Genomic DNA, 16,914 nt, shown 5'->3' with positions numbered 1-16,914 from the left:
GTTTATGCTGACCCTTTCACATCTTCACAACTTGACTTTGAAACCTCATACTATATGCTTTTCCCCTTTCCATCTCTTTAGAGCCCTTGTAAGAGGAGCATCAGCTCCTCTGTCTGATCATAATTTTTCCTCTCAATCCCACAAACCAATCTGGTGACTTTCCTCTGGACTTTTCTAACAGTCAGACATCCCCGTCTTTACAAAGCCTATTAAATAGGACACACTATCCAAGACTGGGTCTGCCCAGAGTCTTGCAGTGTGTGAACATTACTTCTGGAGTATGCACTTCTAAGAATACATCCAACAGTCTACTACCTAGTGCCACAGCATTCTCATTAATTCTGTTCTAGGTGTTCCATTACAGGTTTGATAAGTAGTTCTGTTTGGGTTTGTTGTATTACAAGTGGTATTATACAATGATGTCTCATTTGAATTCAAAAACAAGCACACTTATTGGACAGCCCAAACATATTCCAACAGAATACAGTCCAGCAACTAAAGAACCATTCAGCAGGTGGACTTTCTAATGGAATATGGTGTGGGACAGTACAAAACAGAAGAAAAATCTGGCACGTTCTCAAAAATATAGAAGTAGAAATGTACCTGGTTCTTCTTGTCTTTCTGCACTGTTCCTTGTGAAATCTCAACAAAAAAAGCTGTAAGAGAGACTGTCTTTTCTCTGTTGCTTCTCCTGCAGAGTACTTATGTACTGTGCAAGCATAGGGACGCAAGTCCCATACTCATGCATAGTACATCAGTAAACAAGGAAGAAAGTGGATGAACAATGCATTGCCATTATACAAAGACATTAAGAAAGGTAAGCAATTTCTTTCTTAAATAATATCAATGTATAATAGCAATAACCCACTCACGGTTGTGTGTATATCAGAATTTATCCATGGTTTGCTTGGTTTAATCACTCAGGCATCACCCTTGTGATCAGACCATACCGTGGGTAAATCCTGATATACACACACCCACTCATGGGTTATTGCTTAAAAATCTAATAGTAGAGGTGGAGATATAAGAGAAATATAAGTGGAGCAATACATAAGAAGTTAAAGAAGATGAGTATTTGTTGTGTTTAAATTACTTTTAAGTCATGTGACTATGTCATGTGTTTAATTTGTATATAAGGATTTGTATTGCTAGTAACTGGTTTTAACATTTGAGAAAGCTATATTGCGAAAGCTGTAAGGCCTTATGTATTTTAATGTGTTTCCCATCTTTTATTGAAAAACTCGTGTTTCCTTGAGCCCCCATTTTTGTTTTGAGTTTTGATAAGTAGTTCCAGATCTTTCTTGTGCTTGCTCCATTCCTTCCCAAATTATGCTTCTTAGCACTTTATAGTGACCCAAGTACAGTACTTTGCATTTGTCTACATTGAACCTCAGTTGTCATCTTTCTGCCCATTTGGTCAGCTTTTTCAAGTTGCACCTAAGACTCTTTCCTACACTCAGATGCTGCATCTACTTTTGTTTCATCTGCAAACTGGTTGATCATGTTTTGTGTTCCCTCAAATGTTTGATATGAATATAGTGAGGAATGTGTCACACAGACCAACCCATGAGGCAATCTATTTGTCATGTTCCTTCTACTTAACATCACCTTTCTTACACCAGCCCGCTGTGACCTTCAATGTATCCATGCAGAAATCTAACCCCAAATTGTACAATTTTATTAGCACCTACCAATGAAAGACTGAGGCAAAATCTATAAATCCAGATAGAGATGTCTTTGTACTTCCTGTCTTGTTTACAAGCAATCCAGTCATAAAACTGGATCATATTAGACTGGCAGTTCTTCTGCTCATGAATACAAGGCTTGTCGATGTCCTGGCAACTACTGTCCTACGGAAAAGCAAACAACCTTGTCTCTGGACCTTTTTGTTCATTTTTAATCATGTTGTTCTCTGGATTTTCTTGTTTCCCATCTAGTACAACCTCCCAGTCAAGTGACTCATCAGCATTAGTAAATGATTTGATGTAGAACTCCGTCAGGGGATCTTCCAACACAATGGTCAGCTCTGTGAAGCTCCTGGAATGTAATTCTTCTCATTGCTAACCCCCTAGCCATCTTAGGCCAGGTAGATCTCTTCCCACTAACTTCATCTCTATTTTGCTGATCTCCCACTGCTCTTTTCCCTACATCTTACTTCTGTCCCAGCATGAGACCTCTCTCTTTGTGATAAGTGAGGTTAAGAATTCATTCAACACTTCTTTTTGCCAATCTTCCGTGAACTACTCATACACACTTGACCTAAATGAACTGTTTCTCACATCTTCTTTACTGCTATATATCTAAAATGTCTTTGCTCTTTTTCTTGATCCTTTCTGAATACTCCATTTTGACTTGTAGCTCTGGTGTTATCACATTTTTACCTTTTTGCTTATGTCCTTATACTAATCTTCCTCCAGCTCTCCACCCATCTCTTCCATCTCTTGTTGTGCTTTCCTTTGCCATAAAACATAGAGGTGCATTTTTCATTTCCTCAGACTCTTGTCCATAACTCTGAATACTTCATACTTCAGGGAAGTAAATAGTATGGGAAGAAATAGCCAGGGAATTGTTATGGCTTGGCTTGTATAGGCACTAGGGCCAATAGCCTAGTACCAACCTATGAACCTATGAACCTATACCTGACATTTTCCCATTTCACCCTTTTGATTTGCAGTCAGATTTCTAACTCGTCCTTGGCCTTCTTCCACAGCTCACTCTAATCTAGCCCCTGAAATCAAACAGCATCTCGGAATTCTTAGCACACATTCCTACCACAGTAGCATAATCACTCTCCTCTAATTGTATCAGCAGATGGAAATACCTGACCTGCTGCCTTCATTAAATCATCATGCCATGTTTTCAGGTAAATTCTCAAATTAGCTGAATGAAAGTCTTATGGTCCACAAACCAATCCTTCCTAGACCAAGACCTCAGTCATCTTCCACTTTTTTCTGTCTGTTATCTCGGACTCACCCAGCCTACTCTTAGTAGATTTAGCTCCCTTATAAGTACTACTGTCTTCCTGTTACACCCTTACTCCACCAGTGTTTCATCCTTCTCCTTTGATGTGTTTTGGGCCTGGAAAATTGTGCTCCCTTTTCTTTACCATTACAAGTAGGATCCTTATTCTAGATTATGATTCTTATTGTTGCCTTATCTCTTCATGAGTTGGTATTCTCTTCTCCTCTAACCTCAAATTTGATGCCTTCTGTTATGAAGATCACCACTATCCTCCATCTCTTCTGTCAGTTATCCTTAAACAACTTATGCCTGCCACTTTCTTCTACGTTTCCCTCTGGTTCTTGTCTATCATTTGTTGAAATAAGTAATGTCCATTTTCCCCTCCTGCATCCCTGCTTAGACTCATTGTTTTGTACAGTCACACTGTCCATCCACACACTAAGTCACCCTTGTTTATACCTGTGATATGATCTGCATAGTTTTTGGATATCTGCACTCCTTTTCATTTTTACTTTAGTCATGGCCATCAATATTTTCAGCCCAACTCTGAGTGCTTTTGCTGGACTGAGATGTAGCCTGTTCCTGGCAAATAGTTGGTCTGTATGAGGCATTTCTTCTCAGCTTTCTACCAGTCTCAGTACCTTCCTTCATGTCATCTACTGCAATCAACCATTATACTCAGTGATCTCTCCTTCCCTTACATAATAATACTGAATATGAGTAATACTCTTGAATATGCTACCTTCAACCTTTCAGCTAGGAAATTCTCTGCCACCTCTATGCTACCTCCAACCTTCTAACTAGGAAATTTTCTGCCACCTTCCTGGCCCTACTCACTATCAGCTCTGCTATCTGTTCTGATAGGCCACTGTTGCCAACTTGCACTACAACATGCACCCACGTCTTTCTCCTTGGTTACTTGTTTTGTTACTTCCTGTCATGATTTCCTTCACTCAGCTTGAGCAACAAGATTGATTTCCCTCTGGCCTGATCTCACCTTCATCTCATGCTAATTGAGTCTCCAGTCAATATTCTTTAAGATTGGCCACCCTGCAGCAGCTGTTTCAATCATTCTAGCACATGTCTGAAATACTAAGTTAAGAACAACTTCACTTAACTATAGCAGAGAAGACAGAATGATGCATCTTGTTTGCTGCTGGACTTCAGGAGTGAGTGATTCTCACAGTTTTTGCCTGGCCACAGGCATAGCTGGCTTTAGGCACCAGCGAACCCTGTGGTCGCTGGGGGCCCCCTGTTCCCTGGGGGCCCCAACCACAGCAAGTTATCTTATCCTAATGTTTTGTAACATGCCTGTCAAACCAACAAAAGCTAGTACAGCATTCTTGTATACTTAATAAACCACATGGATAATAACTCTTATTTATATCCCCTTTAAAATTCAAAGATATTTCTGGTCGTATTAAGTGTTTTGTCAACTAACAGGCATCAGAATTCCATTTAAATATTTTACCAGTGACATAGTGCCCCTGGCTTAGTTAACCCCTGCTGTTGGACATTTTCTCCACTAAAGCTAACTACATAGCCAGCTTTAGGTCCCTGCTATACCCGTGGTTGCAGGGGGGCCCCCTTAATCATCCTTGACTGTGTGAGGGCCCCACAAAAGCTGCTGTTGGTTGGGGAAAATGTAGAAGAAAAAAATGTATTAATTTACTAATTATGCTCTTTAACCTGAACAGGGCTGTGATATGACCCTGTTAGGATGAAGCTGATAATGAACATGAGCAAAGTAAGCACTAGAGAGATCAGCAGCCCAGAGTGACTTATGTCACTGCAAATTTTGGATTTTAAGAAGAGCTGATACTTCCGATCATCAAGGATGATTTTCTCTTTCAGGGATTTTTATAAATACAAGCAGAACACCAGATACTATAACTCTCAATTTCTTTGCTTAAGAATTCAGTGTAATCTCAAAAATAATAGAATAAAGGCTCAGAATCAGGATTGCATTTTAAATATTACTCTAATTTCCTTAAGAAATTAATAGAATAACACCTTTTTCATCAACACATATTTTTGGACAATAATTATAAAACTCAGATGTCTAGATTAATTGACTGTAATCCTGAAATATTTACCAGCAAATCAAACTTTTTACAAAGAAGAAATCAAAAGTATGAACACAATCAGGGAAGGTCTGAAATCAGGGCCAGTGACAGGTATGTGAAATCAGGGACAGTGACGGATATGCATTACTCCTCAATGAGGGAAATAAGTGACTTACCCCTGCTGCTGTTTGATGACCGCTAAACAGCAGTTACTGATCTGGTGTGGCAGTACCAGTGTTGTACAATGTATTGCTATTTGCTGAAATAAGTACAAAACTAGTACCACTATGGCTTATGCTTGTGTGTGTCCATGTGTGTATGTAAAAAATATCACTGATTTTTATATGTGCATGCATCCAATAATGCCAGGACACGGACATTATTCTTCTGGATATCAGTAAAAAATGTACCGAACAAGAAATTAAATTTCAAAAGTAAGACTTAAAATATATCACAGAACATTGTGTCCCCCACTCACCAGACTGTATAAATGGATATTGGGGGCTCCCTTAATCATCTTTGACTCTGTAGGGACCCCCACAAAAGCTGTTGCTAGTTGAAGAAAAATCAGAAGAAAAAAAATATCAATTTTCTGATTGAGCTGTTTAACTTGGAGTGCTGAGATATGACCATTTTAGGATAAAGCTGATAAAAGCCTTTGGTTTCAACCACAGCCATTCTAAAACCAGCCTTGCACAAATGTGTGTGTACAGAAAGCTGCTGTACTTTAAAGGGGGCTGTGGATTGTGTGGTTATTACAACTTTAATTTTCATTACAGTCAAACCTTAGAGGTGTGCTCATGAAGTCATTATAGCTTGTGATTGAGCTGAGGACAGTGTGGTCATTGTTTATATACTTTTCTCACAGACCTCAGATGTGTAAAAAGAAGGTTACTATAGCTTGTGTAGGGGTGGTGTACTGTCTAGGACCAACAAAATAGAATATATTACTGAAATCATTCTCACAATCATACATCAGGCACATATACATGGGGCTGACTTTGAGGGTTACAGATGAGGAAGCATGCTATGTATATGTATATCAGCCATCACTTGAAATATATGACTAAGGCAATTTAAAGAAAAAAAATAAGACTGAAATTATTTTCTTTTCGTGATTTTTCTTTAGGCCACCATTGGAGTAAAATGCTGAGAATATGCTCTAAAATGCATCGCAGACCATCTGTAACCCTACGGCTTCTTGGGCCCTTGGTTATTTGAGTTATTTCCTAAATGATTATTACTGTGCTGTGTTGTTCAGGAAAGAGTGTTGAAAGGATGCAAGGAAAACTAAAGTTGAACAGCAACAGTGAATTTCTTTCCTTAATCATAATTTTTGTTCAAGCCATTACTGCATGAAATGGTTGTGTAAAAAGAAAAAAAAACTTTAAAATGCACTTCAGAGCATATACAAAATTATGGCTTTTTGAAAAAGCTAAGAGTAAGGCAAAATGTGAGAAAAGGAAGAAAAAAGTAATGTCCATAGTATGGGAAGCCAAAAAAAGGGGGGGGTCATAGGAGAGGACTGGGGGGGGTGGAGGCTGTTGAAATGGTAGGCCTAGTCATCAGTTCATTTAATTCCAGACCTGTACATAGAGTTATTGCAATGTAATCATTGTTACAACTAAATACCAGTAACTGTAAGTGCCCCTTTATTAGACAGATCAACATAGTGTGGTATGTAGGCCTGTTGTAATGTAAGAGCTTGTAGCTACAGGTCTGTCTGTACGTACTACTCCTAAAACTTTGCAGCACAAACTAAAAGGTTTCTTAGGAGGGGTGGCACTGACAGAATGATACTTATACTGGAAGTGCCTAGGGGGCCCCCAACTTGACATTTGCTGGGGGGCCCTAAAATGCTAACACCGGCCCTGGCCACAGGAATGAAACAGATATTACAGCTCAGAAGAAGCTTCATACTATGTAGTTCATTTGCTGTTTAAAACACAAAACAGTTAAAGGAGGGCAAAACTTCAATTAAATGAATCGGAACCTTACTGAGGCATATTCTTTTAGCTCAAGATTATACTACCATTACACAGGACCTTACTGAGGCATATTGTTTAGCTCAAGATTATACTACCATTACACAGGACCTTACTGAGGCATATTGTTTAGCTCAAGATTATACTACCATAACACAGGACCTTACTGAGGCATATTGTTTAGCTCAAGATTATACTACCATTACACAGGACCTTACTGAGGCATATTCTTTTAGCTCAAGATTATACTACCATTACTCAGGACCTTACTGAGGCATATTGTTTAGCTCAAGATTATACTACCATTACACAGGACCTTACTGAGGCATATTGTTTAGCTCAAGATTATACTACCATAACACAGGACCTTACTGAGGCATATTGTTTAGCTCAAGATTATACTACCATTACTCAGGACCTTACTGAGGCATATTGTTTAGCTCAAGATTATACTACCATTACACATTACATTTTTATTCTCACTGGTGTGTGACACTACTGCAATTCCCACAAAGCCATTTCAAACTTCTAATGAGTCCAGAATTAAGTATGTTTCATAATTCAAGTAGAGCTGGCAAGGAGTGCAGTAGTGCATTATTGTCTATATGTGGAATAAGTGAAGTGTTGACATTATTTTGCCAAATGTCATTGAGAAAAAAAGGAAAAAAGAACACGACTGAGTTAAGTACAGAATCTACCAAAAGGAATTAGCGCACACTAAAGCATTTTTTTTGCTGCCACAAAGTAAGTTAGACTGGTACAGTTGATTATAAACTGCATCATTTAAATAATAGGGTATGCATGTACTGAACAGTAGGTCTTGAGTGATATTTGGTGGGTCAAGATCCCAAGACACATCTGAAACCCCAACAAAAGATTCATAAACTCATTACTCGAGTCACCACAGTATTTTCCAACTGTGTCATAAAATAATTTCTATTACACGATGATACAGAAAATATGTTCAAAGAATGCAGTATAGCTACGTTAATTATAATCACGTCTCATTTAGTATCCATAAATGGCAGCTTCTAAAACTAATTGTGCAATATAGAAAGATATGTTATATGATATAGGAATAAATAAAACTCCAAATTGTCATCCAAATTTAGTAGCAATATATATTTGGTGAATAAATATTTAATGGAAAATAATTTTTCATTATTTGTTTTGACTGATACTTGATGAGGCAAATTCATTTACTGATACATTTAAGAATAAATATCTTCAGTGGACTTCATATTTCAACCTCTCTGTGCTAAACTAAAACAAAATCAAAGTCTTAACACTTTGAAGCTTCCATCGGTGAGCTCAGCTAGCTGCATTTTGGCCATGTCTGCTTCTCTATCATTTCATAACTGAGGTCAGTTAGAATGGTCTGTGGTTTGTTCATGCTGAATTAGATGAGTGTTAACAAGATTTAGTCTGGAATGTCCACAGCAACAAAATAATAAATCCAAAATAAACTGAAGACCACGGAACCAAAAAGAACTAAACATCAACCTTAGCACTTTCGTCCACTTTAATCTCAACTGAACTTCATCAGAAATGAAAATATCCATCCAACAAGCCAATAAATACAGAAAATCAAATGTTACATGATGTAATCACTCATTAAAAATTAAAGAGACAGTAAAAATTACAAATTAATATACATGTGTGTAAATGTAAAACCAAGTGTGTGCTCCCCAAGAAATGTTTTTTTCATACTTCAAAATGTTTAAACAAACACGTATGGAAATATCCTGATATTCTGCACTTTACTAAGTTACTGTATATTGTTTCTGTTAATGTGACTGCCAGTTTGTGATACCATTCAGTCTGTGTTGGCATGTTGCAAATAGTGTGAAACTTGTTTGAACATCTGACAACCTTTTTAATTATCTATTCCTAAACAAATATTAAACATCAGATGGATTATATGCTTCTTTCTTTCTATATTGGTGACTGATTTATGTATTTTGATGAGTTACATTCTTATTTTGGAAATGAAGAATCATAGTTTTGTCGTCCTTTGCCCTGTGTCTTTAGATCTGTTCATAGATTCATAGATTCACAGGCACGTACTAGGCTAGCTGTCCTTGTCAGCCATTTTAAGCCTAGTCCGTTTCCTTTTTTGTGCTTAAAATAACCCATCCTATTTGGTTATAGACTGCACTTCCCTATCCTATGATTGCCAATTATATATCACCCCTGAAGAGAATAATAAGCATCATACCATGGATAATGTGAGGGAACCCATGCATAGGATAAAGCATTTAGGAGCTGTTTCTGTCCATTTGAAGTACAGGGAGCAGTCCTGGGGAAAATGGTGTGCTTCCTATCCTTAGACCCAAGCTATGCTTCAATATAAACGGGGATTAACTTTGTTTCATGTGGATGGGGAGTCTGTTCCAGAGCAGTGGCATCCTCTGTGTGATATACCTGTCACTGTAAACCATTCTGTTTATGTTCCAGAACAGGTTTAGATCCATAGACTGAGTATTTCTGATGCCATTTTACTTGTTGATGTGCAGTAAATCCATCAGTACTGGGTCAGAGGATGCCTTGTGCACAAGACACAGGTCACCTCTTAGCATACCGAATATAGTGGCAGGGCTTTGAGTCAGTCCATGCAGGACATGTTGTTTAGTCTTTGTATCCTTTTAGTAAGATATCTCTGTGGACGTTCTAGTTGTTGAAGGTGTCTGGACAGATACATGCCAAAGAGGGCATCACATTCAGCGACTAGCCTAGTGAAGGCTAATTCATTGTTTTATCATGTGAATGCATAATCAGTACTTAGAGCTTAACACATAGTTAAAAATCACTTAAATTTGACCACTTTTGTTGATAATGCTGTTAGTCACAGATATTAGAATAACAGAGTTTGTGTGGCTTGTATTATATAAAGGATTATGATAATGAGCCTGTTATGTGTTTAAGACATGGGTAACAAGAAATTCACCTTGTCATGATCAGAGATCTAGTTATAATTTCTTGTACTACCTGGAGATTTATCTGCTCCAAGTACTACTAATTGCACAAAAGTAAGATAAAAAAAATAAATAAATAAATAATGCAATGTGTTGGGTTGGCTTTGTAAGCCAGTAAAGGAGTGAGGAAGTGATTGATGACCTTACATAATCCTTTCAAAGGAAATCAATTTAATTCAAAATACTGCCTGTAATGTAGCAGTCAGCAGGCAGAAATGTTGAAATGAATCCATTTCATGTCCTCCTGCTGCTGTTTACTAGCTGTCTTTTTCAGCTTTTAGTGTCAGACACAATCCTGCACATAGAGGGTGCATAACAATTGTTAAGCATCATCCGACGTGCTGTTAATTTCAGTTCTTGTACTAGAGTAGCACCAAACCACCAAGTAATTTATCCATTATTGGAGCATAATCATGGCGATCCATGAACTACACATATCTATTCAACAATGTTTAATAAAACAATTCATCAAAACTCATCCTATCTAGTTTCATAAAAGTGAATGAACCTACCTGCTAAATCTGTTGTACTGCTACTGTTACCTGAAAAATAAAAAAAAAACACAGATTATATAAAATTCTCATCTTATTAGTACTTATTAGTTTGTCATGCACAAGTTACATTAGCTAAATGGGGAAATTAATATGTGAGTAAAATTGTAGGCCAAGATTAGAAATTATCATTATTTGAAAATAATATTTTGAATAAGCTCCATGGTTTGATGTCATTATTACATTTTTAACAATGAATCACCATCTCCTGTGTATATTTATTCATGCAAGTACAATTTCTAAAAAAATGTTACCCAGTGAAGCAAACACAATGCAGGAGTTAACTTCAAATTTAGGCACAGTATGACCAGTAATTGGTTTAACAACAGGAGCCATATATTGCTTAATATCCATAGTCTAATTGATCCTTTCTGTTCATTTTCATTAGCTTTCCCATGTGCCTCAAGCCTCTATAAAAGTACTAGATGATGGCAGACTGGTTATTTTTTTCTTTGAGAACATTTGAAATGTATGTTCCAAGGAATCTCACCCAAAACCTCTTAAATATTTCTGTTCAACATGTATGCTCTGCTACATTATTTAATAGTAAAGTCATTAGACAGTCAGTGTTTTAACCTTTTGGGCACACTGCAGGAGTTCTTGTCAATTTCACAATTAGGGCTGTACTCAACACCACTGTACCCCATTACTACCACTAAATATATCATTGCAGTTGTAGTGCATTTTACAGAATGTTACACCATTCTTTAGTGAATGGCTTAATGGACATACATAAGAGCAAAGATAAGGGTATGACACCCAAATAAACTGGCATTTTGCCACATTTTTAATACAGCTGTATTAGTGAGTCATTCATAATATGTCCTGCATATCACATATTCCATTTTTCCTGACTTTGATTGCAGTCTTATATTTATAGTGTAATTCATTCAGCAGTTATTGTTATTCTAATCAATGTTTATTGTACACTCATTAACTCCCTGATATCATTCAGTACATCAGCCATGTTGTAATATGTATCACTGTACTATTATATACACAATTATTAAATAAATGAGAAAGATACCAAGCGAAAGGCTAGCTGGTTTCTTGTAGATCAATATTCTGCATTGTAAATAACAACTTGGGCTTGTGGTATGCATGTCAGATCAGTGTTTGCAGACATGAGGAAAAAATATGAATTTTACACAGACAATGAAGGGAAGCTAAGACTGTAGCCAAGCTCCACGAACTTCCCACTGTTTTTTAAGATTGTACATAACAACCACACTACACATTCTTTAACTGATTTCATTTTCCTAGTCTGCATTTATTTTGTTCTGTAGTATCACTGTTGTAGGCAGACAATAATTGACATTTAGATGTCAGTTTTCATTTGTGTCTCAGACTGCACATGCTAAATGATAATACATTGTAAAAAAGTTTGAAAATGATACAGCAAGGCAAAACTTCGGTCCCACCAATGAGCGTGTAACGGCTCAATAAATCCACGAAAAGCAGAGTTACACTCACAGTTTAATGTATGGTAACACAAAACACACCATCAACGACAGCAAAACGAACTGCAGGATCCATATAAGTGCGTAGCACCATACAGAAGCCTACTACATCAAACGAGACAGTGCATAACAAAAAGTAACGCTAAAAGCAAAACAAGTTAAGCGCTTTCAACCAAATCTATGTTCTTCATTAGAACTAACGGTAAACACATTGAAAAACTCATTTTATAGATTCTTTGGCGCCAAAAACAACTGATTAAGATTTAAAGATACATTTCACTTCCTCTATGTGAAACATAAACAAGCCAAATGAAAACATTCATCTTTAAAAAATTCATCTTTAAAAAATACTCTACATTAAAAATACGTCCTATAGAGAGCTTACAGATCATTGTGTATTGCACAAGTAACATGTCAAAATATACACAAACTAATTACTAACTATGCATGTGTGTTACAATAAAATATGAATAAATATATGAATAAGAATAAATAATGAATGTGGAAGCTTCTATAATCAAAATATCTAACTCTCATGTAATTTATTAATTGGTGATTATACTGATGTACTAAAATATATGAATTATAAGCTAAATACATTAAGAAAAATCTAAGTGAAGAATGTGTATGATCATTAAATACTTTAATGTAAATTGTCTACGACTAGTATGACTTAAAAATATTAGTAAAAAATGTGTATGTGTAAGTATAATAGAGGTTGAAAATTTATTATAAAAAATATATTCTTAAAAATATGTTAAAAATTCTGTTTAAAAAATTCTGTTTAAAAATTCTGTTGAGAAATTCTATAGGAAATTCTATTAATAAGTATTGTTAAAAAAATCTATTAATAAACTCTATTGAAAGATAGACACATAATAATCAAATATGAAGGTCGTGACCAGAGTGTTGCATCGTAAATCTATATTGTGAACAATAATTCATGTATGATAAATATAAAGTATGATTAATATGAAGGCTATAATGCTTAATAAACTATGTTAGTTAATCATAAATAATAAATAAATAAATATAAAATATTAAATAATAATAATTAAATGAGCAAGGATTTAATAGAAATACACTCGTTCAAGCCTGGTGGATTAGTTGCATCGAGATACAGTTGCCACCAAGTTTCTTTGAAGGCTATTAAACTTTTAATGTTGCCTCCTCTCAGGTCATTCGGAATAACCTCTAAAATACTAAATTTAAACGTGTGTTGTGTTCCCTTTGCCTGTATGTGTCTATATAAAGCATTATTGATATCTTTAGTCTTAATGCAATACATGTGATCATAAATGCGCTTCTTCAAATAACGCTCAGTTCTTCCTATATAAAATGCGGGACACACATCACACTTGGCCAGGTATATGACCTGTTTGGTATTGCAATTACCTGGTTGACTAACAATGATACTGTTATGTCCATTTTTGAGATGTATCTTATTTGCGCTGGACATATATTTACAGTAATTGCAACAACCACACTTTCTACAAATAGTCTTTCTAGAGTGATTAAAACCCAAACGTTTGGTGTAATGTTGTTGTTCTAATAACTTCTCTAAATTGCAGCCCATCCTATGAACAAAGTTGGGTTTAGTACCTAATATGTCAACTAACATCTGATCGTTGCTTAGCAGGTACCAAAATTTACATATAATTCTTTTAATGTTATCCACACCTACACAATAGGGTATTATGCATGCACGTTTGAAGCTAGGGTTGACTCCACATTCTTTGAGGATGGGTGTATTTTGAACAATACCTGATCCCAGTAATGGTTTGTATTTAATGCCTCTTTGGCTTATGACATAAGAGATCACTTCCTGCATCATGTCTAGGGGATAGCCTCTTTGACCAAAAAATTTTTGAATTAAGGTTAATTCCTTATACATGTCTTCCTCGTCAGAGACCATTCTGACAGCTCGAATAACTTGGCCTTTGAATACATTATATTTAACCTTGGGGGGGTGGTGACTTGAAAAATCCAAATAATTGTTGGAGAAGGTCTGTTTCCTGTGAATTTGAGAGTATATTTTCCCATTGTCGTTGACAATGTAAGTGTCAAGGTATGGTAATCCCTTAGTATTGTGTGTGAAGGTGAATTTCAAAAAATTACTGCTTCCTTTAATGAAATCCATAAATTCTAGTAGTAATCCTTCGGTGGCCTGCCAAATAATGTAAATATCGTCCAAAAACCTAGAATAATATCGGACGTATTGAAAATATTTGGATGGAAACAACACATTGTCTTCCCAATTTAACATGACTAAATTGGCGTAAATGGGGGCACACGCTGCCCCCATTGCCACTCCCTTTGTCTGTCTGAAAATCTCACCTTCGAAGTAAATAAAATTATTGTCTAATACTATAGCCATTAGTTCAGCAATCAAACATATGGAATCCCATTCCAAGTCAGTATGTTTGGTCAAGCTGTTAGTAAAAGCTTGTAAACCTTCATCCTTAGGTATACACGAAAAGAGATCGACCACATCAATGGTGACTATAATATATGGTTTGCTAATGTCTAACTCCTTTACTGGGAACTGGGATAAAAAACACCAAGAGTCCTTAACCATGTGTGGTATAAAGGTGTAAACATTTTTAAGTATCGTGTCAATAAATTTACCTATGTTGAAGGTTTTAGAATAGCTACCTGAAACAATGGGTCTCAGGGGTGGGTCTTTGGTATCCTTATGGATCTTTGGGATACCCACCATGGTAGCTAATGTAGGATTGCTGACTCTAATAAACTTGTATATAACTTCAGTAATTCTCGCCTCAAGCAAATATTCTTCAATATACGAATCAATTCTTTGATATGCGATATGTAATTCATTCTTGGAAACAGCTGCATAGTTGCCAGAAAAATGTAAGATGTTATATATCTTTTGTATATAATTAAAGTTGTCATATATGGCAATGCCTCCCCCTTTATCGGGCTTCATAATTCGAATAGAGCTATCCCCCTTTAAAGTTTGCAATATCTTACTCTCTTCTTTCGTCAAATTTTGATGTGCCTTCATAAATTTTAAGTGGTTGTATTCATTATAGATTTCTCTGGTCACTACCTTATCAAATGTGTCAATGGTAGGATGATTAGGTGGAGTGAATTTACTCTTTATAACAAGAGATTGACATATACTGTCGCCCCCTTCATTCGCTCTGAGTGGAATACTGTCTTTATAAAAAACTTCTAAATTAATTTTCCTTATGAATTTCTTGAAATCTATTAAAACATCAGTGAGTTTGAAACCCGGATTGGGAATAAATTTCATACCTTTCTCAAATAACAAAAAATGTGCCTTATCAATACTTAATTTGGAATAATTAAAGATGTTAAAATTGTTATAAGTATGTATATTGTCAACGATTGTTATTTCATTATTGTCTAAAGTATTTCCTCCATCAATACTATCAAAATATGTATCGTCACTGATGGGACTAGCATTGGTCTCTGCTAGGGGTACTCCCTCCACTAAGTATGCCCCCTCATATGCTGTTTTTGATACATCCTGTGATATGGTGGATTCTTGGTTCTTGGGTATTTTTGAAAACCCTGTGTATTGAATTCATCATAATCATACGCAACATGATGTACCCCTCCATCATTACTACCATCCTGACCTCTAAATGACATATTATTATGTCGGTCATTGGTAGGAGTATTACGTTTCTTAGGCCACACATAGGCCACTTGTTGTTGATATTGAATTTTGTCCCTAATCATTTTATCTTTCTTACGTGTACACAAAGTTAAGGCCCATTTCTCAGCTTCTATAAATTGTTTATTATATAATTTTTCCCAATCATTAAATAATAAGTCATTTACTATCGTTGTATTTAAGTCATCTACTTCTTGAATCAACTTGCTTAATCTTTCATCATAGAATTTCATAAGTAACTTAATGTATTTAAAACCACATTCATCGAATAATGTATTGAATTCATTTTTACCCATATCTGTTAATTCGATACCAAGGGGTAGTTTAAAAAATCTTAAGCCCTTTGGGACAAGTTTAGAATCAAGACACTTTTGTAAATACATATTGTCCACTTTAAGACCATTGATGGTTTTTAATTTCTTACCTAGTGAAAATATCATTGACTTTATACTACCATTCTCCCTTTTATTATTCTCCTGTGTATGTAACACTTTATCAACATCATTCTCATTATTAACTTCAAAATCAAAAGTGAGAAATTGATTAAAACGGTTAAATTTATCAATTAGTCCCTCCTTGCGTAACCCAGATTTTGTAGTCATAGCTGAACCAATAGTCTTTTGTGTATAAGGAAGTTCGACAACTGCAGAGTAAGTTTTGTTCGGAGGCAGTCTTTTCGGTTTAGTCCCTATTCGTTTGGCCTCCAAATCATGACAATATGGAGAAAAATCGAAAGTAAAGTCAGAAATGTTGATGTTGCTACTGGACAGAGGGATCGAAATGTCCAGTCCCTTATTACGACTGCCATGTCGTGATCTTTGACCATTAGGGATATCTGAACCATCAGACTGATCGGCATCATTGTCCGAATTAGAACCACTCGCTTCACATGACTTGCGCAGTGTGTTAGTAACTTTCTGTCTCATTTTAGGATCGTTCACAAATTTGTTTTTAGACGCCTGTACTTTAACATTGATTGGTGGTGCACTATTGATATTACCCGTTTGATGGTAAGCTTCTGTGTCCTGTAACATAGAGCCATGAGTCTGACAAGTAGAACCACTTGCAAGCAATTGAGTCTGACAAGTAGAACCACTTGCAAGCAGTTTGTGCACAAGTGAAGTCAACTGTTTGACTTCGTCTTTTAAAACGCAGAGTTCAACTCTTAAATCAACAGGATTGTCAGTATTATCCAAGGCATTATTGTTATCCGTACCTGATGTGAGTAACTCATACTCGGGTGTCTTCACGA

The 16,914-nt window shown here is 36.0% G+C and overlaps 1 protein-coding gene across 4 annotated transcripts in view; it reads right to left on the bottom strand.

Moving 5' to 3' along the window:
• Window positions 1-16,914, bottom strand: part of LOC122800837 (venom phosphodiesterase CdcPDE-like) — a 358,459-nt gene that overhangs the window by 94,240 nt on the left and 247,305 nt on the right. For all 4 annotated transcript variants that reach the window (XM_044070144.1, XM_044070141.1, XM_044070142.1 and 1 more), the window contains exon 5: window positions 10,500-10,529. In XM_044070144.1, coding sequence (XP_043926079.1) covers window positions 10,500-10,529 — 30 coding nt within the window. The remainder of the gene's footprint in view (window positions 1-10,499; window positions 10,530-16,914) is intronic.

Source organism: Protopterus annectens, chromosome 4.part1, assembly GCF_019279795.1.
Source record: "Protopterus annectens isolate FY-2018-M chromosome 4.part1, PAN1.0, whole genome shotgun sequence".
Classification (NCBI taxonomy): Eukaryota; Metazoa; Chordata; order Ceratodontiformes; family Protopteridae; genus Protopterus; species Protopterus annectens.
Note: the sequence above shows the minus strand (reverse complement) of the source record. Positions and strands in the feature narration are given on the sequence as shown.